Source organism: Leptosomus discolor, chromosome 13 (genome assembly GCF_034619465.1).
Source record: "Leptosomus discolor isolate bLepDis1 chromosome 13, bLepDis1.hap2, whole genome shotgun sequence".
In the NCBI taxonomy this organism is placed as follows: domain Eukaryota; kingdom Metazoa; phylum Chordata; class Aves; order Leptosomiformes; family Leptosomidae; genus Leptosomus; species Leptosomus discolor.
Window position 1 is genome coordinate 21,598,518 of NC_141403.1, and position 26,887 is coordinate 21,625,404.

Genomic DNA, 26,887 nt, shown 5'->3' on the forward strand with positions numbered 1-26,887 from the left:
GTTTAGGCTCCCTGGGGAGGGATGGCACCGGATTATAAGTATGTGGTCTATAGATATTCTAATTAATAACTCATCTTTGGAATAAGTCGAGCACTTTGGCTGCCTGAGATGGAATTTTTACAAGCAGGGTGCGGTGTATCTGTGAGATAAAATCCAAATACTCAAGAATGTTTAATTAAAGGGTATGATTTACTCCCATAGAAGACTGGACTAAATCGTGAAAGAAAATATTCAAATGCACGGAATAGTCTAATAAGCACTTTGAAAAGTCATGGTTATTATTCATTTTTCTGACGCAAAATATGACAGGAATTTTCTTTATGATCACACTTGACGTGAGATAAATTGGTTAGAAAAAGGGAAGAAAAGGAGTTGTAGGCATTTTCCTTTTTTATCTAGGTAAGCAGTACTAGCCAGAATTTGTTTTCCTCTTAGAAGAATAAGTTAATATTGAAGATATAGTGAATGCTGCCTTACCTTTCACTGTATCGCTTTGCAGTGAGGTGATAGAGGTGGTGTATGGCTTGTGCACTCCAGTACAGAATTTGATCTGAGCCTGTGAACAGATGAATAGTCTGGACTCGCTCATTTTACAGGCAAAACACAATGATTTGTCTGCTGATTTACATAGTCAAAATGCTGTCTGTGCCAGGAGACTTGCTCACTAGAGTTGTCTGTGTCGTTTCTCCACAAGATCTCAAGTAGGCACTTTGCATCCAATTTTCAAAGGCCTTGAGGCCTGTGTTGGGATTTTTAAATCCCCTTATGACTGACAAGTGTCAAACTCTTCTCTAAAGCAATTGCTGCCTCCGTACTTTTGTATCTCTCTGCGTCTCCGTAATTAGGCACTGGCACGTCTCTGAGCTGTCTGTGCACCCCAGTGACACGTGCAGTGCGTTATCATTTGCCTCCCATGGATCGGTTGGTTTGTTGCTTTTGGATAACAAGCTCAAGTAGTTGAGGGCCAGGTGCTGGCCACCGCAGGTATCCGGTATCAGAGTCCGTCCATCTTCCAGACCCAAGAGCTGTGAATACCCTTTGGAAACCCCTCAGGGAATGGAAAGCCTTGGCTGTAACTTCAGGGGGCAGCAGGCAGTCCATCGAGCTGCAAATGCATTCGGGTTGGGGCTTTATGTTTTAACATCACAGTCTGATATAGCACTTTGCATGTGCCCAGCTTCACAGATAGTTAACAGCGTGAGGTAACAGGGCTGTGCAGTTACCCAGAAGGCAAGGTGGGAAGAAGAGAGAAAGGAAGAGCTAAAGGAAAGAGGTGTTCACCATTGACAGCAGGAGGAGATGAAGGGATAAGGAAGCCAAGAGGAAGGCTCTTCCAGACAGAGGGGAGCAAGTCCTTCCCAGCCATGCTGTCACGCTGCACAGCAAGAGTGAGCCCGTGGTTGAATTAAGTACACAGTAAGGGACTTCTGATATACCTGCAGTGCAGTAAGTGCTTTTCTTGGTAGGGGTCCCCCAATGCTGTGAGTTTGTTTTAAACAACAGGGCTGCCACCATTGCTGGGTGAGTCAAGGGAACCAGAAGGAAAACAGTCCCTGGGGGGTCCAGCTCATGGCCATCTGAGGCCTGACCAAGAGGAGTAGATGTGGAAAAAATCGTATTAGCTGCTTTCCCCTGCCCTCTCTGGGTCTGTCAGAGGAGAGAAGAGGGCATATTCTTGTTAGTAAGCAGTGATTCAACTTGTCGTGCCACAGTGGACTTCCTCTCTGCACTGCTCTTAAATTCTTTTGGAAAACAGCGTCACCCTTTTATTCAGATGGAAATATAATCCTTTCTTATGGTGAGGATATAAAGACATTGGCAAGCACCTGTTAGCCAGGTTGCAATTAATAGCACAAAGCCATGCGACCATACAACAAACCAGACAGGGAGCCTACATTTTATAGCCTTGTTTTAGACAGCTGGTACTTCTCAAGAGTAAATCTAAACTGAATGGCTTTCTCACTTCTTGCATCTGTATAGTTAAAGCTAACCTCAAACTAGCAGACAGATAATCAAAACTGAAAAGTAGAATGAATTGGCAGATGTTTTAAGGCTGCTATTGCTTCCATAAATCCAACAAATGGAAGAAAGCTCACTGAAAGCTTTTTATCATGTTTTTTCATCGTTAGAAGATGGTATTTTGGTAAAGGGAGAGTTTCTCTTTTTTTGGCATTTCATGTGGAGCTGGTCCCCCAGGGTAGCTCCACAGGCACAGCCATATAGGTGGCTTGTAGCCGCCCTGAGAAGGGCCAAGTCCAGAAGGCAGCCATTCTGGAAAGTGTGCTGCTGTCAGCTGGTGAAGATTTCGTGGCCCTGAAAATCCAACTTCAGCTCTGATTTATGAGCAGTCCTGGGGACAGGCCTCTGCTGTTTGGTGCAACAGCCCTTTCCAAATGAAAAACAAAATTTCCACCAGCCAGCACTTGGGGGACGCGCTCTGCTCTCGTTTAGAAATGATACCTCGCCCCCGCTCGGCCTGACGGATGCCACAGTACGTATCCCGGCTGTTAGGACACTGAGATACTCAATCTGGCTTTGCAGCCCGAAGGATTTAGCCTGACGTCCTGGGTTTGCCTTCAGTTTGGACTCACTGGCTGCTGGCAAAGCAGAAGTTAGTGCTGGCCTTGAGGGAGGAGGGGGTGGAGAGCATTCCCACTCCTCCACTGTTGCTGTCTCGGTTCCCTCGGGAAAGGGGATGATGGTATCGGCTCCCAGCTTTCCTCTTCCCTGGCCTCTCCCCATTTCCTTTCTGCCTTGTCCTTTGCAACAGGGGAGTCGGTGGCAATGCTCTTGCTGTGTGGGGTATCTTCTAGCTGTCCTCCGGTGGTGATTGATAAGGCCAAGACCTTCCAGGTTAGACCTAGGAAGGAAGCAGAGGAGTCCTCTTTATCTCTACCATTGCTGATGGAGCCATCCTTGCTGCTTCCCTTGTTGGGCTGGTTTTGGTGACCAGCAGCACATGCACCCTGAGTGTCTACAAACAATGGGATGGAAGTCTCTGCAAGACCAACAACGACAGAACATAAATGTAACAGTCTTTTGTCTCTTATTCCTCATTTGCTTTGTCCTCAGGTCTCATGCTGCATCCCTTCACTCAGTGAATTGTTTGCAGTGTGGACAGTTTTTTTCTGCACATTGTCCAAAAGGGGAATTCATCATTATTTTGGAAGCATACCTCAAAAACATGTATCACTGCTCTCCAGGGAGGAGTCAGGACTCATCCTTGACAGTTTGAGTGCTATGCTTTTTCTGTCCTTTCCATCCCTTTTGCTCCCAGCTTTATATTGCATCACTCCTGCTAAAAGTTGCAGATGCCTTATCTCTTGCTCTCTCTCCGAATTTTCTTTCTAGAAGCAGTCAGGTCCCAAGCAAGATAAGAAAAGTCCCCCTTGCCTTGTTTTTTCTACATAACTAAATAAAGTGCAAGTGTGCCTGTGGGCCTGGGGAGTATTGGTCAGTGGGTGGCGTTCAGTGAAGATGGGAACAAAAAAAATAATATAATCGACAGTTGAAATAGGTGATTTCTTTGCAGCAGTGTGCTAGAGAAATACCTGCACAAGCCACAGCAGCTTGGTAAAGGTGTTTGTGGTGCTGCTAGTGAGGCTGCTGCAAATGTGCTTACGGAGCTAAAAGTTCCCAGTTCCTTCCTTTGTACTTTCTGTCAAGATGTGCTAGAGCTCAGGAGCCCATAGTGTGATCTGTTCTCTCTTACATTTCTTTTTTTAAAAAGTATTAGAAAGAAACAGTTCGGCTTAAGCGATACAAGAAGAGAAAAACAACAGCCAGTGAGATTCCTGAGGGTTTTGGCACATTTGAAAGCTTAAAAAATAGTCATAATGTAAAACCAAAAATTGGCAATTTCTTAATTCATGCTCTAATAAATTTTTGTCTTTTGGGAACATGATTCAGATGCCTGAGCTGTTCATGTTAGGAAATGGCCCCTGCATCTGCGTAGTGATTGCTCTTTCACGAGGACAAGTGGTGGTGGTGCGTTTATTTTCCCAGTAAATGTGTGGTAGAAGCACCCTTCCACTGAAAATGCAATGCATTGGGGGGAACCTAGAAGTGATGAGAGTCACAGAATCAAAAGGCCACAGTTCTGCAGACCTCTCTGAGCTTCGGAGCGCTGTTTCTGCCCTCCCAGTGTCTGAGAAGGAGCTGCAGATGCTTCTGATTAGCCAAAAGAGGCTACCAGTAGTGCTACACGTGGGTGCTCACTTTTCTAAGGAAAAATACAACATGGGCAGACCTTTTGCTTGCCTCAAACTACCAGACCTCAGTTACAAAGAAAGCCCCAACCCAAACCACATTCAAAGCAGTATTGGGGCACTCCTGAAGTCAGTCAGCTTAGCCTGCTTGATTCAAGCACACGCTTAGGAGTTTTCTGACTCTTGGTCGATTTAGCTGGTTTTAAGAAAAGACTGTGGATGGGTGAGATGTGGAGGACTGGGTTTAAAATGGGTTTACAGGGAGGTTCGTGATGATAACGTGAGGCTGTGGTCTGGGTGTGAACCACGGTTGTTACTTGGCTTAGGTTTGGTTGCGGTGGAGAAGACCTTCACCAAAGTTACCAATCAGCAGATCTGCTCCAGGCTTGTCAGATTATTGCATGTTGACATGTGCCCAAAAGCTGAAATGAAACACAGTTAAAATTAAAATGCAGCTTTACCAAAAGCCAGATGCTTCGTTATGAGCTGAGCTAACCTACCTGCCAAATACTGCTAACTTGCATGAGGCAGGTGATTAATTTTTTACAAGTCTGCTTTGGCAACTAGGCATCTGTCCTCTATTCATAAAAGTAATATCTCAGGGCAAGCGGTTTTTCTTTTTCTTCTTGGTATGCCAAATTACAGAAAACATATATATCATGAAAATTATATTGTGTGCATTCTGTATGAAGATATATTTGGGGCCAGTTCGTATTTCAGATCACTTTCACACCAATGTAACTCCATGGGAATAATTTCTGGGTTTATACTTTTTTAATTGGTATATGTAAGAAAAGTAAAAAATCACATCCGTAACATACCTTGTAATCTGGAATGTCAGTATATATGGTTATAATATAGATTTTCCATTTTAATCAGTCGTTGTTCCAACTAACAGGCTGAATCAGTGGAAAATATGGTGTCAAATTACTCAGTTGCTCTCTCAAAGTACGTTGCAGCTTTCATTATGAGCAGGGGTTTATCATTTCTTTCCTTGTGAAGAATAGCTTGGGATCTTCTTCAATACGTGCCATGAAAGGGAGATGATCCATTACAGCATCTGCTATGTACATACACATAAGTAAAATGTGTTGCATGCTGTCAGTGCAGCGAAATCAAATAAACTTTCTCCTCCCTCCACATGTTTAAGAAATAATTTAGCAGGAGTTGCATATTTTCACAGAAACAGTTGAAACACGCTAGTGATCAATTTACTTGCACATGGTAAAAATAATACAGGTTGCAGACAGATTTGTAATACAGTTTTTAAACACCTGTTTTTAATGTTTCAGTACCCAGTAAAGCAGAGCAACTCCTGCTTTTGGTTTGCATGCAGACGTTATGTACTTTGGGATTTAAAAGTCTACTGCGTAGGTTTGAAATGCAGCCCTGTTCAGAGCAGTAGACAACACTCGCGGGCATAGCGTGGGTACGTTTTTGGGAATTCCTCAGCACTTCAGGTACGGACACCAAAGTCTCCCTCAGCGCATTTTGCTCTTCGGGGCACTGGTAACACGGTGCTAACTGCCAAATGTGAACCCCGGTGAAAACCCACCGTCCTCACCAGAAAGGGAGCTCCTCCCTTGCCACTTGCAGTCCTACTTGGGTAAAAATATTGCTGGTCCATACAGTGTAATGTAAAGGAAAAAATGTAAAAGAGATTGAGCAAAGTGATCTTTCTGTTAACAGTGCAACAGAGCACTTGAGTACATCCTTAAATTTCCATAAAGTGTGATTAAAGGTTGAATATGTGCTTAAGTTTTCTACCAAGCAAGGATACATTGATAACTGGTGATTAATTGTGTCACTTATTGTTGCTCAGGTTACTCAGCTGCAAAATCTGGATTAAGGCACTTCCACTGCCTTGCACGGGTGTTACAAGAGATTGGGTGTCACACGTGAGCACGTGGGGCTGCCAGCTGCCTGAAAATGGCATGAAAAAGGGGAGCAAGTTGCAGAATCTGCACTGTGTTCTTGCAGACCTCTTCGCTGCTTTTCAGAAGATCTGTTAAGTTTTCCCTCTTAAAAATCTGATGTGCTTTGGGCATCGGTTGCTGCTTCCTTCTCATGGTTTTCAAGTGAATGCTGTTAACAGGATCTTCCATTACCTCTGCTTCTACCTTCGGTCCCTTTGATTTTGGGATCTCTTAGGATGATTATGTCTTCTTTTTGTTCCACCACCATTATGCCTGCGCACATCTAATGGGCATGAAGTCCCTGTGTCTCTGAAGCTTCTACTGGATGAGAGACCTGGGCAGGCTGGAGAGCTGGGTGGGGAGACATTTAATGAACTACAGCAAGAGCAAGGGTAGAGTCTTGCATCTGGGGAAGAACAACCCTATGTCCCAGTCTAGGCTGGGGACTGATCTGTTAGAGAGCAGCGTAGGGGAAAGGGACCTGGGGGTCCTGGTGGGCAGCAGGATGACCATGAGCCAGCAATGTGCCCTCGTGGCCAAGAAGGCCAGTGGCATCCTGGGGTGTATGAGAAGGTCTGTGGTCAGTAGGTGGAGAGAGGTTCTCCTCCCCCTCTGCTCTGCCCTGGTGAGACCCCATCTGGAACAGTGTGTCCAGTTCTGGGCCCCTCAGTTCAGGAAGGACGGGGAACTGCTGGAAAGAGCCCAGCGCAGAGCCACAAAGGTGATGGAGGGGGTGGAACATCTCCCTCATGATGAATGGTTGAGGGAGCTGGGTCTCTTGAGCTTGGAGAAGAGGAGACTGAGGGGTGACCTCATCAATGGTTATAAATACGTAAAGGGCGAGTGTCAGGAGGATGGAGCCGGGCTCTTCTCGGTGATGGGCAGTGACAGGACAAGGGGCAACGGGTGCAAGCTGGAGCACAGGAGGTTCCACATGAACATAAGGAAAAACTTTTTCCCTATGAGGGTGACAGAGCCCTGGCACAGGCTGCCCAGAGAGGTGTCGGAGTCTCCTTCTCTGGAGACATTCAAAACCCGCCTGGACGCGTTCCTGTGTGACCTGCTCTGGGTGGTCCTGCTCTGGCAGGGGGGTTGGACTGGGTGATCTTTCGAGGTCCCTTCCAACCCCTGACATTCTGTGATTCTCTGATAACAAGTCAGGTGTGATGATGCTGGAGCCAAGCTTCCTGTCACCATCCAAAATCTTTCCATTACTTTCCTCTGTCTTAGGGCAAACTGTACCTTTCTTCCTGTCATTTACGTCTGTAATTTAGACAGGCCACTGAAGTCTGCTATATTTAGCTGATTCCTGTCCCTGCGCCTGTATCAAGATAGCAGTATCAGCGTATCATGAGTATTCTGTGCAGGACGTGGATGCCCATATTTGCTGTACTTAAGCCCCACGTTCCCGTCCCCTCAGCTCTCTGCTCAGGAAAGGACAGTGGCCAGCGTTGGGGAAGCTGCAGCGGGTTGTGGCTGTGCAGATAGATGAATAGCTGGAAGGGAGGGCGTCAGGACAGAGATTGTGCTTCGTTTCTGGAGAGCTGCTCAGAGCCGAGCCGTGTGTGAGGCCCGGGCACAGCTCCGGCCCAAAGGGTTAGTCCCGAATTTTCATCCCCCTCGTAGCGTCTTCGCCTGAGGCCGCTGCTTGGTTTAGCACCGCAGGGAGACAGACCCGATCCCAAGGTGGTTGCGACACGTCAGGATTGAGAAGCTTGAGCAGGGCTTGCATGACGTTGCCTGTGCTTGCCCGGGGCCAGGACTACCAGCGCGGCGGCTCTCTTGTGTGTGCACGCGGGGACGTAACACTTTGCTTATGAGTGTGGGGCGGAGAAGGGGTGTGAGTGACTCTTTTTGGATGAGACCGACCATTGCCAAAGCGAGCGCCGGCGATCGGAGGGGTGGCACGCACCAGTGAGGTGCTGGATGCGGCCGTGGGGCACAGGGACGGGCGCTGCGTGGGTGCTGCCGGCAGCGTGTGCCTGGCACAGCGGGCAACACCGGGGCCGCGGGGGGCCAAGCTTCTGCCGCCGCCCCCCTCCCTGCAGATCCTGGCCTGGCATATTGTTGTTATGATTGCCATGGAAATAATTTCGGTATGTTTTGTAGTGCCGAAATGCTGTGCCTTGCATTGTTTGGCTGGAAAGCTGCTTGACTGGTTTCGGAGGGTGGCTGTACATGCACAAACACTAGCTGAGTTTTTTTCGTGGTGGAAAGTAGGAGATTCGCAGCATGGTTTTAATTAGAAGCGCTCATTTAGTCTTTCACTGCAGTGTGTTCTTTAGCTGAAAGATAATTTAATTTTCTTTGTTTTGGAAGATTCTTGTGCTTGTCTGTGTGAAATGTCTTTATTTACTGGGCCTCATTGTGCTTTGTGCATAGCTTTGATTGTGAGGAGAGTCAAACCCAAAAACTTCCCTGGGCCATATTATTTTCCACCTGCTGTGGCTTTTAATACAGTCTCGCTGCTATATATGTATGAAGTGCCTGCATTTGTAGGAGAAAAACACCAGAGAAAATTGGCAAAGCATGCAGGGTTAGATTTAGCTATAAAACTCTCATTGACTTGAAGAGGAATAGCACGTCTAAAAGTTGTGAAGTGCTGAAGAAATGTAGCTGGTAGGGGTTTGGTTTTTCGCCTTGGAGAAGTCCGCCGAAGATAGTACTTATTGAAAAAAAAAAAAAAGGCAAAACCAAAAGAAAATCGTGCTGCTTTTTGCAGAACTCTGTGTTAAGGTCTTGTAACACCTCCTGTGCTATGGAGAGTATTTGGTCTGATTGAAGCACAACACAGCATGGAACAGTCATGTTTACATGTATAACAGTATTTAGATAGGGCCTGTCATCTAAGAATAAAAAAAAACCTACATAAAATATGTAAAGCTCTCCCTGTGTATGCAGAAATTCATAAAATGGCTTAGAATGTGCAGCTTTTTTTTAATTAAAAAAATACAGATGGCATTTATTCATCAATAATCCTTAATAATGCTGCAATAATTTTCCAAATGGCTTTCCAATTAATTTTCAACCGCTTCTCTTGTGATGGTGTTGTTTTCATTATGTGGGCCTTACATGTCATAGCTTTTATTCTGCGGTAATACAATATTCCTCAATCTAGACTCAAATATTGTTACTGAATATACGTTATAGAGTATTCTTGACTACAAAATGGCATACAGTAATAAAAAAAGTTTTACACAAGCTCCACCCATAGCTGCACACATGAGCTGCCAGGGACAAACAAATGTAGATCACAACTTGCAGGCACATGTGCTAGCATCTAGGTACACAAGTAATCTCAAGCACATGTCCTGAACACATCAAAGCCTCATTTTCTAATCCCTCCCGGTTGTGAGGAAAACCTTAAAATATGTGAACGTACATAGCTCCACTGCTGGCTGCAAGAGACCTATGTGAAATGGAGGCAGGTTGGAGAGGTTTTGGAAAGAGCAAGACAGTGCATGGCGATGCTGGCGCTGGGTCTGCAGTTCTGCGAGTGTAAATTAACCCCCTGAAACTCGCCCAAATAGATTTTGCAGAGGTAGTTGCTCTAGTCGCAGGGCAGTGTTCACTTAGAGGCCTAGCTGTAATAACAGATGTTTTTAGGAAAATTGTCTAATGACAAGCATTCTTCTGTTCCTCTAGTCTTGAGTAAAATAACATGAAATAAAGAAGGAAAAGTATGATCAAATTTGGCATCTAGCCTCTCGACTCTCCAGTTAGTGAATGCTCCTTTCCCTTCTTGTGTTAGAAAGGTATGTAATGTAACTATAAAAATGAACATTAGCAAGAGTACTGCCTTTTTTATTATGATTTTAACATGCACTCCAGTTTTGAAACCACAGCAAGGCCACCCAAAATGTACCTGACGCTGGTCCAGAATTTTCCACGTGCTCCAGAGCTGAGATGGGGAGCGCTGCTGGGACGGGGGGGTTGCTGCAGCCTTTGCAAGTGCGTGAGCTGACCCTTGCAGCCCCTCTCTGCCGAGGGAGGGAAGGGTTGCTCATCCCATCTGGGGCACGGGGAAGGCAGTGGGGAGGGAGGACAGCGGGTGGAGCTGGGTAAGCGTCCATCTCCCCGCTGTGACCACCCGCTGCCCGCCCTGTGTTGAGGCTGACTCTATGCCCCAGGTATATCAGGCCCCCAAAATCAGGGTGGAGAAGCCAAAGCACTGAAGTTAAGCTGTGGTTTGACCTTTCCCTCTGGGATTGCAAAGGGCTGCAGAGTACCGCTGTTCAAGTTGATGGTCTCGTACCCTTGCTGTGAAAAGCCGTGGGCGACTGCCCAAAATGGGCGATGGTGAAGTGCGAAGCGTTGTGTCTGTAGCGGGCTCTGCTGTGGCGAGGGTCTTCTCACAGCAGCTCTGCTCCGTGTCTCTTTGGGCGAAGGGCAGCGTGCCTTTCTTGCAGCACTGCCCTGGGTTTGTGGGGCACTCGTGCTTTGAACTGTGTCCCGGGCTGGTTGCAGGGGCAACTCTGCGTTTTGGGTTTATTTGGCTAACTGTGGATGTCTGCCAACGGAGCTAATTGCCTTCGTTTCCCTCTGTAATCAGGGGAAGGCTTGTCAGTCTGGAGTTTAGGGAGCTATTAATTTTACTCTGGTGTGAACATCTGAAGCGGCTCAGGTAAGTCACACCTTCAGAGTGCATGTCTCATTTTGCTGGCTCTGGAGGCAGCCAAGGTGACTAGACCCTGTTGTTTTCCAGCCTGTATGTGTTAAAGTTAGGTGGCATGAATCACATGGCTTTTCCCTGGCTCGCTTTGGCTTGATGTGTTGTGTATAATTATGTGTCACTGGGCCCAGCAAGCTTTTAAGATCTTACCGGTTTGCCAGGACCGAGGTTTACTTCGTAGGTTAGAATCCCAAATAAGGCCTGAGTATGATGGGGAGGACTGGTGCCTTTTAGGACTTTGGCGTTCCTGTCTCTGGCTTGGGTTTGAAGTCAGCAGGTTGATATAGATGCTGTCTTGGTTTATGTGTAAAAACACGGGTCACGGTCACCAGTACTCGTCGTACTTCCCCTAGAAGGAGAAAGTGTTACCCTCAGTGTCCTCAAGTCCCAGCACTGACATCCTGCTACACCAACTGCAGCAAGGTGTCATCCATTTGCAGCAGCAGATCAGCTACTCTGTAAAGCTTTTATTGGCAACTTCTGCCGTTCAGATTTGCAATGTTTCATTTGGCCATCTTACTAGCTTTAAACGGGGTTGTGGTATTAGCTTGGCAGTGTTTGGATGAAATTCTAGTGCAACAGCTGTTGCTAAATAATGTTACTCAACGTGACAATATTTAGAATGATTGATTGAAAATAGCCTGTATATGTTGAGAAAGCTTATCTAAGAGTCTTTCATGCTTATTTTATTTACTTGCAGTTGGAGATCATGGGCCTTTGAGTTCATTTTAGTCCTTGCAGCCTGTTGGGCAGAGCTGCTCACATTGTGGTTGTTGGTCAGAGAGTCTGGTCTGCTGCATCCAGGTTGGTTTTTTTTGTAAAGCAAGTGACGTCAACCAACGGCATCACCATTGCTCTCAAACAACTCGCAGTGTGGAATCCAATCTCTCTGGATTTTTCACAATTTAATCAGACTGTCTTGGAGGTCAAAACCTTGAAGCTGAGCTATAAGATATACCTGACCCATTTCTGTTGCTGCATTAAGATGCATTCCATGGAAGGCATGCTCTCAGATAAAACCGCAGCGTCATCGGAGCTGTAGGACCAGGTGGATCAAAGGTGCCTTGTGGAAGGAGAGTAGGACCAGAAGTGTGTAGTGACCTGGCAAAACACGCTGCCCTTTTCTGCTCTGAGACAGGAATCACAAATAGCATGTTTATGAGTCTTGCGCATGTGATGACAGCACTTTTTGGGGATTGGAACAATGGAAGCAGAGCCTGCCTTGGGGAACATACACGTGCAGACAGCACTTTCTGACTCCCAAGAGCAAAGGGGTTGCATTAATCGGCTTTATTCCCCAAGGAATGCGGGTGTCAATCATGTGAGGATTGGAAGCAGAGGGCTGGGGCGTGCTGCGTTTGCTGTCGTGAAGAAAGGATTACCCGGCCACATGGCACAGTTACTGGCTTTTATTTTATAAGAAGGCTGAAGCACCAATTGATTAAACATAGAGCAGGCTGGAAATATGTAAAAACTTGTTAGGAAGTTTTCTCTGCTCTAATCAAGTCATGTATCTGTGATGAAGCAAGAACTATCTGGCAGAGCTGGAGATGGGAAGTTGGTCACCCTGTGCCCAGCTCGCTGCTCCTTCAGCTGCAAAGCCATCCTTGCTCTGTGCTACTACACAATGCCTTGAAATGCTTTCCTCCTTTTAATTCATTTTTACATTAAAAAATCCCCAAACCTCCAGACAGAGGTACTGTGAAATTTGGAAGCCATTGGTATTCATGTGACTTGTAGAAGAAGCGAGGAGGTTTATTTCAGACCTTTGGACAGCCTCCCTTCCCGCTCCCTCCTTTCCCCAAACCCAGAAAGCAGTCAGGGCTTGACTCATGGACTGTCTGATTATAATAAGTCACACTTGGGACATACAGCTCTATAGCATGCCAGTGCACTGCATGCTTTGTCTGCCTCTATCATTGAGTTTTCAGTCCCTGCTCTGTGCTGTGGCCTTTGACTCCGACGGCTAATTAAACAGCAAGCCGTCTTACATATAATTTTTTTTGTCTTTTTTGAAGGAGTTCTTGGCAAACCAGAGAAATTAAGAATTGGACGTGTATTTATAGTAATTTTCATGGCAACGTGAAAGTAAGTCCAATATTCACATTATGAATATGGCTCAGTATTTATAGCTCTCCAAATATTTACAGAGATAAAGCCTTTAAACATAGCCCCAGCTTTCTGTCTTCAGTAGCAGTTTAAATAAATGTCATTGGGATAGGAGTTGAAATTTTGGGTCTGATACTGTGTCAGTGGTGTCCATGAACCCCAGAGGTATTTTGCCTGGAAGTGTGTTGCCCCTGTCCTGTGTGAGCGAGTGTGCATCTTGATATGCAGGAAAAGCACCTCAAAAGCAGATAACTCCTGGGGGTAGCAGGGCACCGTGTTACCCTCGAATTTGCAGGGGTGGGAATTCAAAGTCACGCTGTTACTGCAGCGCTAGTGAGCCACTGAGCGATAACACGACATTCGGGGGATGTGGGGTGTCTCGGGTTTGGGGAGGTCACCGCTGGGTATTGGCGCTGTGCCGTGGCTGGGGTCAGCGTCAGTGGGAGCATCACACCCATCCCGCTTGCACTGACAGCACCCGACACACGCCCGAGGATCCCGGGCCAGCCTGTGCTCACCCACAGACGGGAGCTTACTGGATGCGAGCAGTGCGTCAGTGGTGTGACGAAAGGCAGGTTCACAAGTATAAGCTTGCCCGGGGTATCTGCATAAGAATATATAATAAACTCCTGTTGCAGTGCTCCTGTGATTTTATTTTTTTTTTTTTAACTCTTACATGGCCGTGGGTATGACTGTCCAAACTGAAAGCTGTTATGGATGCTGAGGGCAAATGTTTGAGTGGAAACTGAGTAGATTGAGGGGTTGGGTGGTTTTGTGGAGGGCACTATCGCATTGGGGTTCCTCCCAGACCTGGTTTTTTAATCTGCCGTTTCCAGAGTCCCTCTCTTTGTTGTCAGTGTGCGTTTACTTAATTGCAATTTGAAAGCCTCCTGCACTTCAGCTTCGTACTGCTGAGGATCCCATCGAAATGCAAACACTAGGGTGGAGAGCCCCAGAAGGTCACACGTGGTGGCCGTGCCACAGGACGAGCTGTCCAGGGGAAAGGTTGTCCTCTCCCATGAGGGCCAGCAGCAGCTCCTTTTGGGGGGGAAACGCGGGGCTGTTTACCAAGAGGAAAACTTCTTCAAATGGCCTGCCTGACGTGGGTGCCGCCTCTGTCCCTCCGCGGGGGAGCCACTCTCCCTGGCCCCATCCTGCAAGGAGGTTTTGGAAGCTTCCGTGGCTGCACTCTTGGAGATGGGCCATGGTGTGGAGAGGGCTGGCTGCCTCTGGTCACCTGAAAGTGAGGCTGGGGGGCATGATGAGGCAACAAGGATTAGGGGAGGGACATCCCTTCAGTCTTGTGGTAGAAGATGGCACGAAAGTGGTAATGATTTCCCGGTGTCTCAGTGAATAAGAAGCCCAGGACCTACAAATTCATTTCTGATGGGCATCCGTCTTGTGAGTCTAACAGTTTTAGGAGGAGTGTGACTTGGGTTGGTTTCTAAGTATGTGTATTTTTGAGGAGGAAAATCCTTCCTAGAAATAGGGAGCAGTGTCTTGTGTCTGTTTAGACAAGGAGATTTCATGGCTGTGCTGAGAGCCAGCAGCCACGAAGGCTGTTTTTCCCTGGATAGAGACCGAAATTACTTGGAGTCAGTGACTGAATATACAGCATCTCTATTACATTAAGATTAATAATTCCTCACAGCATATTTGCAGCTGGAAGTTTTATATAGATCTTTATTCATCATGATGTGAACAGCTGCTCTTTTGCTACACTGTTGAATTAAAGTCCAAGTGGCAGCACAAGAAAGTGCCACATAAAACACACTCCTGCTGTTTTCCATTCACTCCTCCTGTCCAGCTCTCACCCTCTGCCCAGGCTTAGCCTTTTGCAGGAGCAAGCCATCTTATTTTTATTTGTGGACCAGCTCTCACTACATTTGGATCTTAAAACAGAGTTTGAGTGGATCCAAGGAAAGTTAGTTTTAGAAAGGAAAAGTAAATCTTGAAAGTAGCACAGAAAAATGTAGGAATTCCTGTTACATTTTTATGTGAAGTAAGTGAAGGACTAAGGCGTAGTAGCATGTATGTTAAGTTGCACAAGGCATAAATCATACACTTTTTTTGGTTAACTGTGTCAGAATCACAGCCAGAGGGTCACTTCAGCTCCTAAGGAGGTGTTTTATTTTCTGTTTTGTTTTGTTTGGGTTTTTTATTCTAAAGTCGCTCTGCTCTGCTCTTTTGAATAAGACGCTCCTCTTTTTTTTTGGCTTGTGCTCTCACTGAGAGCAAAGTATACAGGAGCATCCAAGTGGCCCAAATTTAGCACCTCCGTTTTGAATCCACACTGACAAGTGGTCTGGAGCTGAGCTTTGCACCTCATCCGAAAACTGGCCCCCCTACTGCAAGCCTGGTTGCTGGCAAAGGGAGGAGATATGCCTCCCTCAGTCCTAGGTATGCCGTGGGCTGCAGCAGCCTGCATCCTTCTGAGACCTAAGATGCACAAAGGGCATGTGGGTGGTACGGCAGCGGCTGAAACACGTACACCTGCAGAGAGTGACGCTGAAGGTGGAAAGAAACAGCTGGAAAGAGACAGGGGTGCGCTGGCACCTCGCAGCGGTGCGTTGGTGGGTACAGTGCGCCTGGCCGAATCAGCCCTGCCAGGGCTGCTGCTCGCCCCACGGGGTCCTGCATCTCTCAGCTGGGGGCTGCCAGCCCTTGCCTGGAGCCCGTTCTGCAGGGCAGAGGACAGATGGTTCCCTGCTGCTGCCCTGGGGCGTGTGGTGCCCCCCTGACCTGCAGGAGGGCTGCCCGCCTTCCCTCTGGAGCAGAGAAGTCTGGGGTGGTTTGAGTGCTGCTTAGTCGATAAGCCATCTCCCATGGCATTTCATCTGATCACAGAACGGTTTGGGCTGGAAGGGACCCTAAAGACCAACCAGTTCCAACCCCCTGCCGTGGGCAGGGACACCTCCCACCAGAGCAGGTCACTCCCAGCCCCATCCAGCCTGGCCTTGAGCACTGCCAGGGAGGGGGCAGCCACGGCTGCTCTGGGCAGCCTGGGCCAGGGCCTCACCGCCCTCATAGGGAAGAATTTCTTCCCAATATCTAATCTAAATCTCCCCTCTTTCAGTTTGAAACCATTAGCCCTCGCCCTATCTCTACCCCCCTGATCCAGAGTCCCTCCCCACCTCTCCTGCAGCCCCTTTCAGCACTGAAGGCCGCTCCAAGGTCTCCCCGGAGCCTTCTCTTCTCCAGGCTGAACACCCCCAACTCTCCCAGCCTGTCCTCACAGGGAGCTGCTCCAGCCCCTGAGCATCACTTGGAGTTAAGCCCTTTGGTTTGGGAGGGGAGGCTGAGTGGAGAGCCTCCACAATCCCCTGCCTCCTGGCACCCAAGGTGTGTTTTTTCATCACCTAGCAAAGGAATTCAGAGCCAAAACAGGGCAGAAGAAGTGGAGGGGATTTTGCGATGAGGGGGGCTGTCTTTTCTTGTCTTTTTTTTTTTTTCCCCCAGAGCCATAGGTCGCTGGCTCCCTGAGCCTTCAGCAGCAGGTCCCTAGGCGTTTGCAGCCCAGGCGCGTGGAGGCTGGGCAGTGCGGTGGCTGCCCAGGCAGGATCTCTGCAGTGCACATGAGAATGGACGCCCGGGTCTCCTGACCTCGCCCTCGGTGCCTTTGCTCCACGTGGCAGTCCTTGCCTGCTAGACCAACTGTTCCCTCTTCCCGTTTAAACCCATGATGCAATGTCTTACATCTTCTGGTGCTTCTGCATGGTAGCTAAAAGTAAATTCTTTTTCTTGAAAATCAGATTGATGACCTGATTTTTATGTACGCTTGGTGCTCACAGCTAAAATCAATACCCGAAATGTTTGTGCACTTTCTTTGCAGTTTAAACACTTAGATCTTCAATTTGGTTTTAAAATATCAGGACACTGAGCACTCGCTGATGTTATTTTTTTCGAGCCTGTGTATGAGGTGCCTATTTAAAACATGGCATTTTGTTCCATTTTATCGTTCATCATGTGCAGTTACTGTAACAGAAAAAAGACCTACTGCTTGAGAAAGTTAGCAATAAAGCTATTCAGTGTGTAGCTCACAAAGCTCTGGCTCGAAGAGACAGGCAGCAACTACTTTAAAAATTTCACATTTTACAGATTTTATCCTGTTTGACCTTTTTGAAAACACTGGAATTACATTCCAAAACATTGATGGGAAAAAAAGGGAAAGAAGCCCCCTTTCCCCAGACTGGGTGTTTAGTCTCACTAATGATTCTCTCCAGACTGAGTGTTCCTTAAGCAGTTCTAGAAATGCAAGTGGGACAGACGGCCGTGTAGGGCATTGCTGAGCGTGGGCCCTGCTGTACCTGCTGCAAGCAGCGTGGCCGCCAGTTACATGGTCAGAGAGGAAAATATTTTTCTTACTATTTTGAGAGGCCTAAGTGAGTGTATTTACTTGTCTTTGTTGGGTACCAAACGCACAGAGAGCAGGCACATACATTGGTAGATGCATCACGGATATGTACGTTACCTATGGATTTTTTTGCCACATCATTATCATTAAGGATGCAGCCCTTAGTAGCCTGGAGAGTCTTAAGCACAAGCTGCTGACTAGTTCAGAGGGTGAATGCTAAGTCCCTGGTCATGTCCCACTTTGTTATTAGTGGGAGCTCTGCCCTGAATGTGTTGGGAGGGGCTAAGCCCTAAATCAAGCCACTGTGGTCATTCAGCATATTCACAGAGTCAGAGTCTGGAGGAAGGCACTGCTGGTTTTGCAGTCTTTTCCCAGAACTCCCAATAAGTACACTTAAAAGCCATTACTTAGTGTAGCTCCCTTTTTTCCTGTCGGCATGGGTGGGTGCAGCGGGTGTACCTGGCTGGTGTGTCCCACCAGGACGGGACCATTCTCTCGGTGGCCTCCAGGAGCCTTTCCAGGCACAGAGGGCTCCTTGTTATGACAGGTAGCTTTCTGAGCATTTCAACAGATGCATCGGCATGCCAAAAGCATAAAGTGCTTGGAAGGGAGCGCGGAGAATCTTTCATCTGTGTTTCTTAAAATAAAGGTCATGGCTTAAATAATAGAAGTTTTCCTCACAGACTCTAGAATGCTGAAACAGCCGATGCTGAAGTACTGTTTGAGTTATTGGGTGCAACATTTGCAAGAATTCCTCAAAATTTGGTAACTATAGCGAGGTTTGGGGAGGTTTTGCTTTTTTTTTCCTAATGCTCGTGTTTAAAGCACCTCACCTTCTTCTGCTCATCATTTTTCAAGTCTGTTTAATTCTGATTGCCAGATTTCACGGATATGCACCAGGTGCAGGGTTGGAATCCAGGCAGGCTGGGTACGCTCACGGCTGTGATAAACCTCAGGTTGTCATCGCTGTAGGACTGAGTCACACAGCACCTTGCCGTCGGATGTTGGCTGCGAGGGGTGAGACAATGCTGTCTCCCTCGCGCTTTGCTGGCCGCCGGAGGAAGACGCCTGGCGTTCAGCGCCGCGGCGCCTGGATGCATGAAAACACTCAGCCATGGTGCACGGAGCGCAGCGTGTCTTGCCAGGGAAAGGCTGGGATTTGCTTTGGCACCCTGCGCCGGGATGAGCGGCAATCTACTGGTGAGAATCGAGACGTGTTGGTGGGAGAGGGCGTTGTGAAAGTGATGACAGAGAGGTGTAGGAATCCCAGGGAAAGCTTGGTGTGGTGGAGCAGTCGCCCAGCCGGTGCAGCCTTTCCCTTGCTCTTGCGTAAGATGATGTAAGGTGACAAAGAGCTTGACTGTGATCCTTCCTGTTCTGGTGTTAATTACCAGTGACTGCATCGCTTCTGATAGAATTAGAGGAGCATAAAACAGGCCTACAATTAAGTCTGATTTTGATCTTAGGAGCTTCAGACAATAGAAATGCAAATATTATTTGAGACCAGTTGAAACATTTTTGACAGTGTTGCTCAAAAAGGAAAAGAGCAGAGTAGTCAGTGGTCGGTCAGAAAAAGGGAATATAGCCTACTTTCATTTCAAAACCAAAACCACTGGCCACAGAGGTCTTATGTGCATACTTAAGCTCTGCCTGCATCTTTCCTTTGTACTAAGCCAGGTGGCTGCTGTATCCTCACCTTTATTTGGGAAGGAAAACTCATTCAGAAACATTGTGCACCTGATCCTTATTTGCAGCTGAGTCCTTTTACAGTTTCACAGCATGGGAAAGTACAGCTCTTTCCACTTGGATCTACATATTGCCAAGCAAAGCATGCTTGGTAGGAAAGGCACATCCTTTATTATGAATGCCGTAGCTGAGAGCAGCCTTTGTCACCCTAACTCAGCCGCTGAGTTATTAAGAGAAGAGCTTCGGACTGTGTTACACAGAGAAGAAGATAAAAATAGGGTGTCTGACGCATGCATCCCGTGTCGCACGCCAGGAAACAGATTCGTTGTACCACCAAGTACAGTATTCCAGAGCATGCATGGAAAATATGCATGGATATGAACACACGAGATCTTTCCTCACCAAGAAAAATACTCAGTCCCCCTTTTCCCCCATCCCATTTTACATCTGTCTTGTTCAATTGGTCAAGTTGACCTCATCAATGTTTATAAATACGTAAAGGGCGAGTGTCAGGAGGATGGAGCCGGGCTCTTCTCGGTGATGTCAATGACAGGACAAGGGGCAACGGGTGCAAGCTGGAGCACAGGAGGTTCCACATGAACATAAGGAAGAACTTTTTCCCTGTGAGGGTGACAGAGCCCTGGCACAGGCTGCCCAGAGAGGTGGTGGAGTCTCCTTCTCTGGAGACATTCAAAACCCGCCTGGACGCTTTCCTGTGTGACCTGCTCTGGGTGGTCCTGCTCTGGCAGGGGGTTGGACTGGGTGATCTTTCGAGGTCCCTTTCAACCCCTGACATTCTGTGATTCTATGTGATTTTGTGATTCTGTGATATTCCCTTTACCTGCTGACGAATCTAACAGCTTAGAGCACCACAAGCCCTACCTTTACTGCCACTGCTCCCCTCATTGTCTTGCTGAATGACGTGACAGTAATTCAGCTCTCCTATATTTTGAGGGAGCCGCAGAAATATTCTTGCTGCGCCCAGCTGAGAGTAAGCAAAGTCTTGCCCCTTCTCCAGACATCTGCAGCGTGCTGAAGACTCCCAAAGTTCAACGCTGTCTGTCACAGAAATGGTGCGTTGGGTGCATAATCTAAAATTAGTCATCCATGGTATGTGCCCCTTTAAATGTTAATCCTTGCATCATTTTCTTTTATTGCTTCTGTTGGCATACAAGATTATGTGACATAATATAAAAGTAAATAATGTGATGCAGTGGCTAAAACTCGAAGGGAAATACATACCGGGGATCAGATGCCTCCTATCACAAAACAAGACATAAAACTTGCAGTGACATGAGTGCAGATTTTGCCTGTTTTGAGGGCAGCAAAATCGTAGGATCAGGGTTGGAAGGGACCACTGGAGATCAGCTAGTCCAGCCCCCCTGCTATAGCAGGTCGCCTGCAGGAGGTTGCACAGGATCGCATCCAGGCGGGTTTTGAGTCTTTCCAGAGAACGGAACTCCACGGCCTCCCTGGGCAGCCTGTTCCAGTGCTCTGTCACCCTCAACATCAACCATATAGTGATTACATTAGTCTTTCTGGATGTTTTTGACACTTCTCAGCTCTTGAAAACTCATATTCGTTCAGTGCTGTAGCCACTACTTGTCTCCAGGTGCAGCAGTTGTTGTCAGGGAGTAAGTAGCTGTGGGTAATGTATCCAAAGCAAAGCCTGGCATGGCTGTACGACAGGGCCTTTAAAAAAAAACCCAAATAAATATAGTTTAAAGATCACAAACCTTAAATACAAAACATGAATCTGAGATCATCTTATTTATTTCCCAGCATGTAAACACTTCTTGGGGTAGGACAGGTGTGTAAAACTTTGGGTGTTTGATTGCCTCCTGGTAGGAAACCGGTGGGAAAAGCACAAGCTGAGACTCAGCAGCAGGTTGTGAGATGCGGCAGTAGCTGAGTTCAGATTTAAAGATAAAGCCTGAAATAGCAGAACCCAATGCAAGACCAACATTTTTTTGACCCCTTTGCCCAGATTCGGTAAAACATATGGGTACTTTGGTGTGCGATTTTGCTTTTGCTGAATTGGGGTTTGAGTTACCCGCTAGTCTATTTTTATCTTTTAAGTGGCCCTGTAATTCAATATGTGTTTGTTTTAATTTTACACTCTCCATAAAAAGCACCGTCCATGACGAGTTGGAGAAGTGACCGCTGGTAATGCATAGAAATTTAATCAGCTGGTGTGTCACACTCTCTTACTTTCCCCCCCGTAAACCTGTGTGCTGCTCTTGATCAAAAATACCCTGCAATACCTTACGTCTCCTTCGTCACCTTGGCTTTGCCGCTGGGGCTCTGGAGCTGCCAAGGTGGGGTGAGATCAGCCGGGGCTGAGTCCGGGTCGCTCTGCCAGCTCCGCTCGCACGCGCCGGTGCCGGTAGCGAGCAGCCCGGGCTGCGAGGCAGGGGGTTCGTAGGACGATGGCTTCCCCGTGGCCGTCGGCTGTGCCAGCACCACGGCTGCGATTGCCCGCCGGCAGCTCCGGCTGCGTGGGGGTTAGAGCCAGAAAGGCCTTTTTTTGCAGCGTCTCGCTGATGTTGGTGTCAAGGGTCGTAGGAGGTGGGATGTTGCTCACGTTGCAGCAGGCAACGGGCAGGCTTGGCTCTGCTTTTCTCTCTCCGTCGTTTTGCCAATACCGCACGTTCTCAAACTGCTGCTAGTGTGTTTTCAATTCGACGACGCTGATACGAGACCCCCCACCCCCCCCCCCCATATCATATCACAACCCCTTGGCTCTGAGTGGCCTTCGTGTGGTGTCTCAGCAATGGAGAGCTGACAAATACTGTAGTGCTGGAAGTGAGCCTCCTCCTGTCCCTGCATCCTCCCAGCATCCATGTGCTTCAGGTAAGGGTGTAAGATTGCTACACCAAATCAAACAGAGTGTTTTCCTCTTGGCTCTTCTGACTGAAGTGTTGGGTGAAAAATCTACAGTATGCCCCGTTAGGGCTGGCAGATGTGTCTAGGCACAGCGTCTTTCCCTGCTCACGCGTTGGTCGCTGTGGTACCCGAAACCTTGCCATTAGGCATTCCTGTTGCCATCCGCGTGTTTGATAGCAGTGGGAAGGCTTCGTGCCTAGAGTTTTGCAGTGCTCAAGGAGCAAAAGTGACTCAAGATCTTTGTTCTTAATAGCACTCCTGCTGTCAGATGGTAAAATACCCTGGAGAGATAGGTCTCGTGTTCTTATGAAGCCACAAATTACCTAAGATTTAAGGAGGGTGAGAGCAATCAAAACAGAAATAACAATGTTCGATAGGGGTTTCACCACTTGCTTTCAGTGTGATTTAGCTTTGAACTTGCATGCACCGTAAATCAAAAATGTTGCTCCTCACCAAATTATGATCAGTGGTCTAATTTTGATCTACCAGATTTAGTGATGGTGCAGTGATGGCGGATAACTTGTGCCCAAATCCACCTGAACCATTCACAGAGGAAACTAAACCCACAGCAAAGCAAGCAGGTTTGCTCTGCGATGGCACATCTCCTGGGAGAGCCCGCCTTGCCCGCACTCCTCCCTCCTATAGCTGCTGCCTCCTCCCTTCCCTTGGGAGGAGGCTTCGCAGATAACCGCTGCAAGATAACTACTTTTGTGAGAATCCTTTCCCAGTGTCGGGCAACAGCGTTAAGAGGAGGTTGGAGCTGTCCCCAGCCTGCTCTACCTGTGTCTCCTTCGCACCAGCGTGAACCCGGAGTAGCTTCTTCAGGAGGTGGTGGGGATGAGGTCAGACTCTGCTCCTGCTCCGTCCCCAGCCTGTGACAGAAATAACTCTTGTCATCAGAGCGGTCACTGTAACATGGATGAGGTTCAAGTCAGGCCCAGTAGCTTCAATGGGATTTTTGTGTGATTATAACAAGAATTTGACACAGATGGTGAGCTACTAGTTGTGTATATGTGATCTGTCTCCACGCTGTCCCAGGAGATATTTACCAGCGTAAAAATCGCTTAATGAGGGGACGTGTCACGAGCAGCAGCCTGCTGCTGCACGAGGGTGACCTGGGAGGCTTGGGGATGGATGAGCTGTGTCCTTTCCACTCGCAGACTGTCGGCTTTGCGAGTACTCAGTACCAGGAGGGAACTTTGACTTCATTGCGGTTTTTTGCTGAACGCCATGGCAGAATTTATGCAAAGTTTTCTGTGGACGGAGCAGGAGTGCTCAAAAGCTCACCCCGTCTGAAGTGCCTCAGGTCCTTTAGGATAATGAGATGTTTTTTGAGTGCACCTTTTTATTGTACCAATATTACGTTACAGGAAAAATGGAAGGGGGTAACTTAACACGTAGCACCTGTCACAAGTTCTCTCCTTGAATTAGGCTCTCCTGCTTATAAAAATTTAATTGATTCCTAGCAGTTTATGTGCGTGGTGCTCAGTGGGCGTTTTCTGTTCTCTTGCCAGCTACATGGTTACTTAGAAAGCGAGCCGCTCACGCTACAGCTGTTCATTGGGACTGCAGACGACCGCCTGCTGCGACCCCATGCTTTCTACCAGGTTCATCGAATCACCGGCAAGACCGTTTCCACCACCAGCCACGAAACAATACTTTCCAACACCAAAGTCCTGGAAATTCCACTTCTTCCAGAGAACAACATGAGAGCAATGTAAGACCCAGGCACCATATCTGACTCCTAGCATTTTCCTCTTGGTCACTTCACTTCTTCTGTGTTGTTTGGGTGGTTTTTTTGTACACCGTTTTCCTTTTCCCAGCTTTTTTTTTTTTTAGTTCTCCCTGTAATAGTAGGTTTTCACAACTTTGCTGGAACAAATTGCCCCTAACCAGCTTAACAGCAAAATGAACTTCACTAATATTTATGACAACTGATTTCTTTCATTCTAGAGTTTCAGCCAATGTGCTTATTTGCCATTTAAAATAAGTATCTCAGTTAAGTATCTCAGTTACCAAGCTGTAAATATCTCCTACCTCAGCTCCTGCATTTAGTTTCTAAATATGACACCTCTTGCTCCGATACGCACTAGCACAAGGAACAGGGCCTATTAAAATTTATCTTTGGATATCAAAGGAAACCCTTAGAGAGCATTTCCAAGTTCCCTTAGTAGTTTTTTGAGACGAACGAAACCACTCTTATTTCTTACGTAATAAAAATCAGCCTTTCTCATGGCATTTGTTTAGAAGCAAAGCCTCTAGAACTAGGAAGAGGAGTAAAGGTGATACAGCTTACAGATTGGAGTTACTAAACCGGGGTAAGTTTAGTGCTATGCAGAAAAGCAGGCACGGATGTCTTAGGATCTCTGAATTAGGAGTCTGTGTGATCATGAAGCGCCCCGTAGGTCCATTACACACAGGTAGATTTCATTATAGGATTGTATATAAAGGTTCAAATATCCCTCTGGGTACGTGACATACATGAGACCCTCCACATTATTTAATCCTGTCCGCTCTGCACCCCTCATTCAAATGATCCTGTCCCTTATCTGAGGTGTCTGCCGTGGGAGGAATTTGTGTGTGCTTGGGTGCATGTGCAGCTCTCGCTGTGTGTGTAAATGGGAATGTATTCATATTTACATACAGAGGCATGCACCTTTGTGTGTGTGTGTGGGGGGAGACAGATTGATAAGTAGGTAGAGAGACAGAAAGCAAGCAAGAAATCCTGGCCCCAGCAAACCAAATACCACGGGAAAATCCCGGGGAGCTTAGTAAAAATCACAGTTTCACGCCATGTTATTCATACAGTTTTCCACACCTTAATGAGGTGAAAAATGGTATCAGACACGTGGAGTTCTTCTGCCTGTAGTGGTTATTAGAAGCTGGTTTGCAGTGTCATGTACAACATGCCCCGGAGTGCCTCATGTAAATAGAAGAGCTAGAATGTGCTTAGCTGCGTTGCCAGCTGGGCTCAGGGTGATCACTCAAGACCTGAGGACTTCTGTCAGTGCATTGTGTTAAAAGTCACGACAAGCCTGCAAAATCACTGGCCCCATTTGCTGTCATCGTAAGCCGCCACGACTCCATCGAGGTTATTGAAATTTCACCAGTTTGTACCCATGAAATATTTTTTTGGCTCTGTATTTGTCCAGTTTGAGTCACATTTTTGGCCATCTAGGAACATTATTACTGTTTCAATTGTCTTTCTCCCTAGAATAAAGGTAGTTGCACAGTTTGGGAGCCAAGCTGAGTATTTTCTTGACATGCGTGCCAGATGGTAGTAGAGCTGTCTCAAGAACCACAAACAATGCTTTGGCATATATAAGCCTTAACACGTCAGTAGTCTAAAACCTCATGTAGCACTAACAATGAACTGAAATTTGGAGCCAAGGACATTTCTCACACATACTTTGTGTACTCAGGCCTTGGTTCAGTGAAACACTAAAGCTCATCTGCACGTTTAAACTTTTGCACATTTAGCTGCTCCTGTTGACTTGAGATTTTAATGTCCATGACTTTACAAGCCTGAATTTAAATGGTTTTTCTCCTCTGAACTTTCTTGGCTTTGAACTAATTGTCATTAACTACTTTTTTATTTGCTTTACAAGAGTTGCTGTAGGAGAGACAATATTGAGAAGCGCACCGTTTCTTCCGTATCTTACAGATCTTTGTGTAGAATGTTGACATGGGTACAAATATTTCATAATTCTTATGGCCTCACCTGCTAATATGCGTTGTCAAGAAGCTTTAATACTTTCATTAGTTGCTTTGATCATATCAGCAAGGGCCTTTTTGTTATTCTGAAATCCATACTTTAGAAAAAATGCAGATCAAAACCATGCTGCCATAGTTCTTGTTTGCAGTTTGCTTCAGAACAGAGCTTCAAAGGGCTGGAGGGGGAATTAAACTCTTTGAATGCAAAATAAAATTAAACTATGCATATTCAGTGTAATAAAATGCGTGCCAGAGACCAGTACCCAGAAGAAATTGCCATGTAGGCTTTGTAGTTGTGGCCAAAGCAGAGATATTTTTGCAGTGGGTTTTTGAGTGCCTGTGTTTATATATCTTTTGTTCTGGCAACTTCCTCTATTGAAATTTGCTTTGACAAAAATCCCGACTTGTAAACTCATCCAGGAGAAAACCAAAGTTAAGAAAAAGGAGAGAGAGGTCAGGAATAGTAATAGTTCTATCTGACGAAAAGCACGTTTTTCCCTAATGTGGAGGGAGTTTAGGTTTTTCATGCAGAGCTTCAGCTCAATGCTCAGCTTGGGAGTATTTCCAACTCCTTCAAATACAAACACATTGACAGCAGAACTGACCTCAGGGAGAGCTGTGCTAATTAATAAGCGTTTTCAGGACGTTGCCCTAGAATAAAAATCATGTCAGATTTTTCTCCAAATTAGCTGTAACAAGTGAAATCATAAGTAACCCTGCATTGTGGGTTAGTAGCACTTCATGCACTATCATCTCATCCCATTGACTTTTCTAGTCTCCCTGTTTCTTTGGGCTTTGGTTAATCTGTAAGCACCGTCCTTATAGGATGTGTTGGGGAGGAAGGATCTTTTAGGTTTTCTTCCTCTGGGAACTGAAGTAACATCCTAAATTTGTGTGCTCACCAGCAGCTACTGCCGGTTACTGCAGACAGCCCCAGCTTAGCCTCTTGTGGATGCAAGTACTAGGCTTGACAAAGTCTCCTGTGTTCAGCCTGGTCGTTGGGTCGTGTCTGACTCAGATTTCTAAGAAGGGTGTGCAGGACAGAGGGAAGGTATTGCATGCTCGTGTCTTCCCAAAGTCTGCTTGAAATGCGTTGAATTGCCCTGTGTTCCCTTTTGGATAGCATCGACTGTGCTGGGATATTAAAGCTCCGAAACTCTGACATCGAGCTGCGCAAGGGAGAGACGGACATCGGTCGGAAGAACACGCGCGTGCGGCTGGTCTTCAGGGTTCATATCCCACAGGCCAACGGCAGGACCCTCTCCTTGCAAGTAGCCTCCAACCCCATCGAGTGCTGTAAGTAGCGACAAACATCCTTTTTTTGCTGGGTTTTGTGCCACTC

The 26,887-nt window shown here is 46.9% G+C and overlaps 1 protein-coding gene across 1 annotated transcript in view; it reads left to right on the forward strand.

Annotated features, from left to right (window-relative positions):
- Positions 1-26,887, forward strand: part of NFATC1 (nuclear factor of activated T cells 1) — a 112,355-nt gene that overhangs the window by 24,353 nt on the left and 61,115 nt on the right. Inside the window, exons 4-5 of the mRNA XM_086472479.1 lie at positions 23,346-23,548; positions 26,669-26,841. Of these exons, the coding sequence (XP_086328605.1) occupies positions 23,346-23,548; positions 26,669-26,841 (376 nt within the window). The remainder of the gene's footprint in view (positions 1-23,345; positions 23,549-26,668; positions 26,842-26,887) is intronic.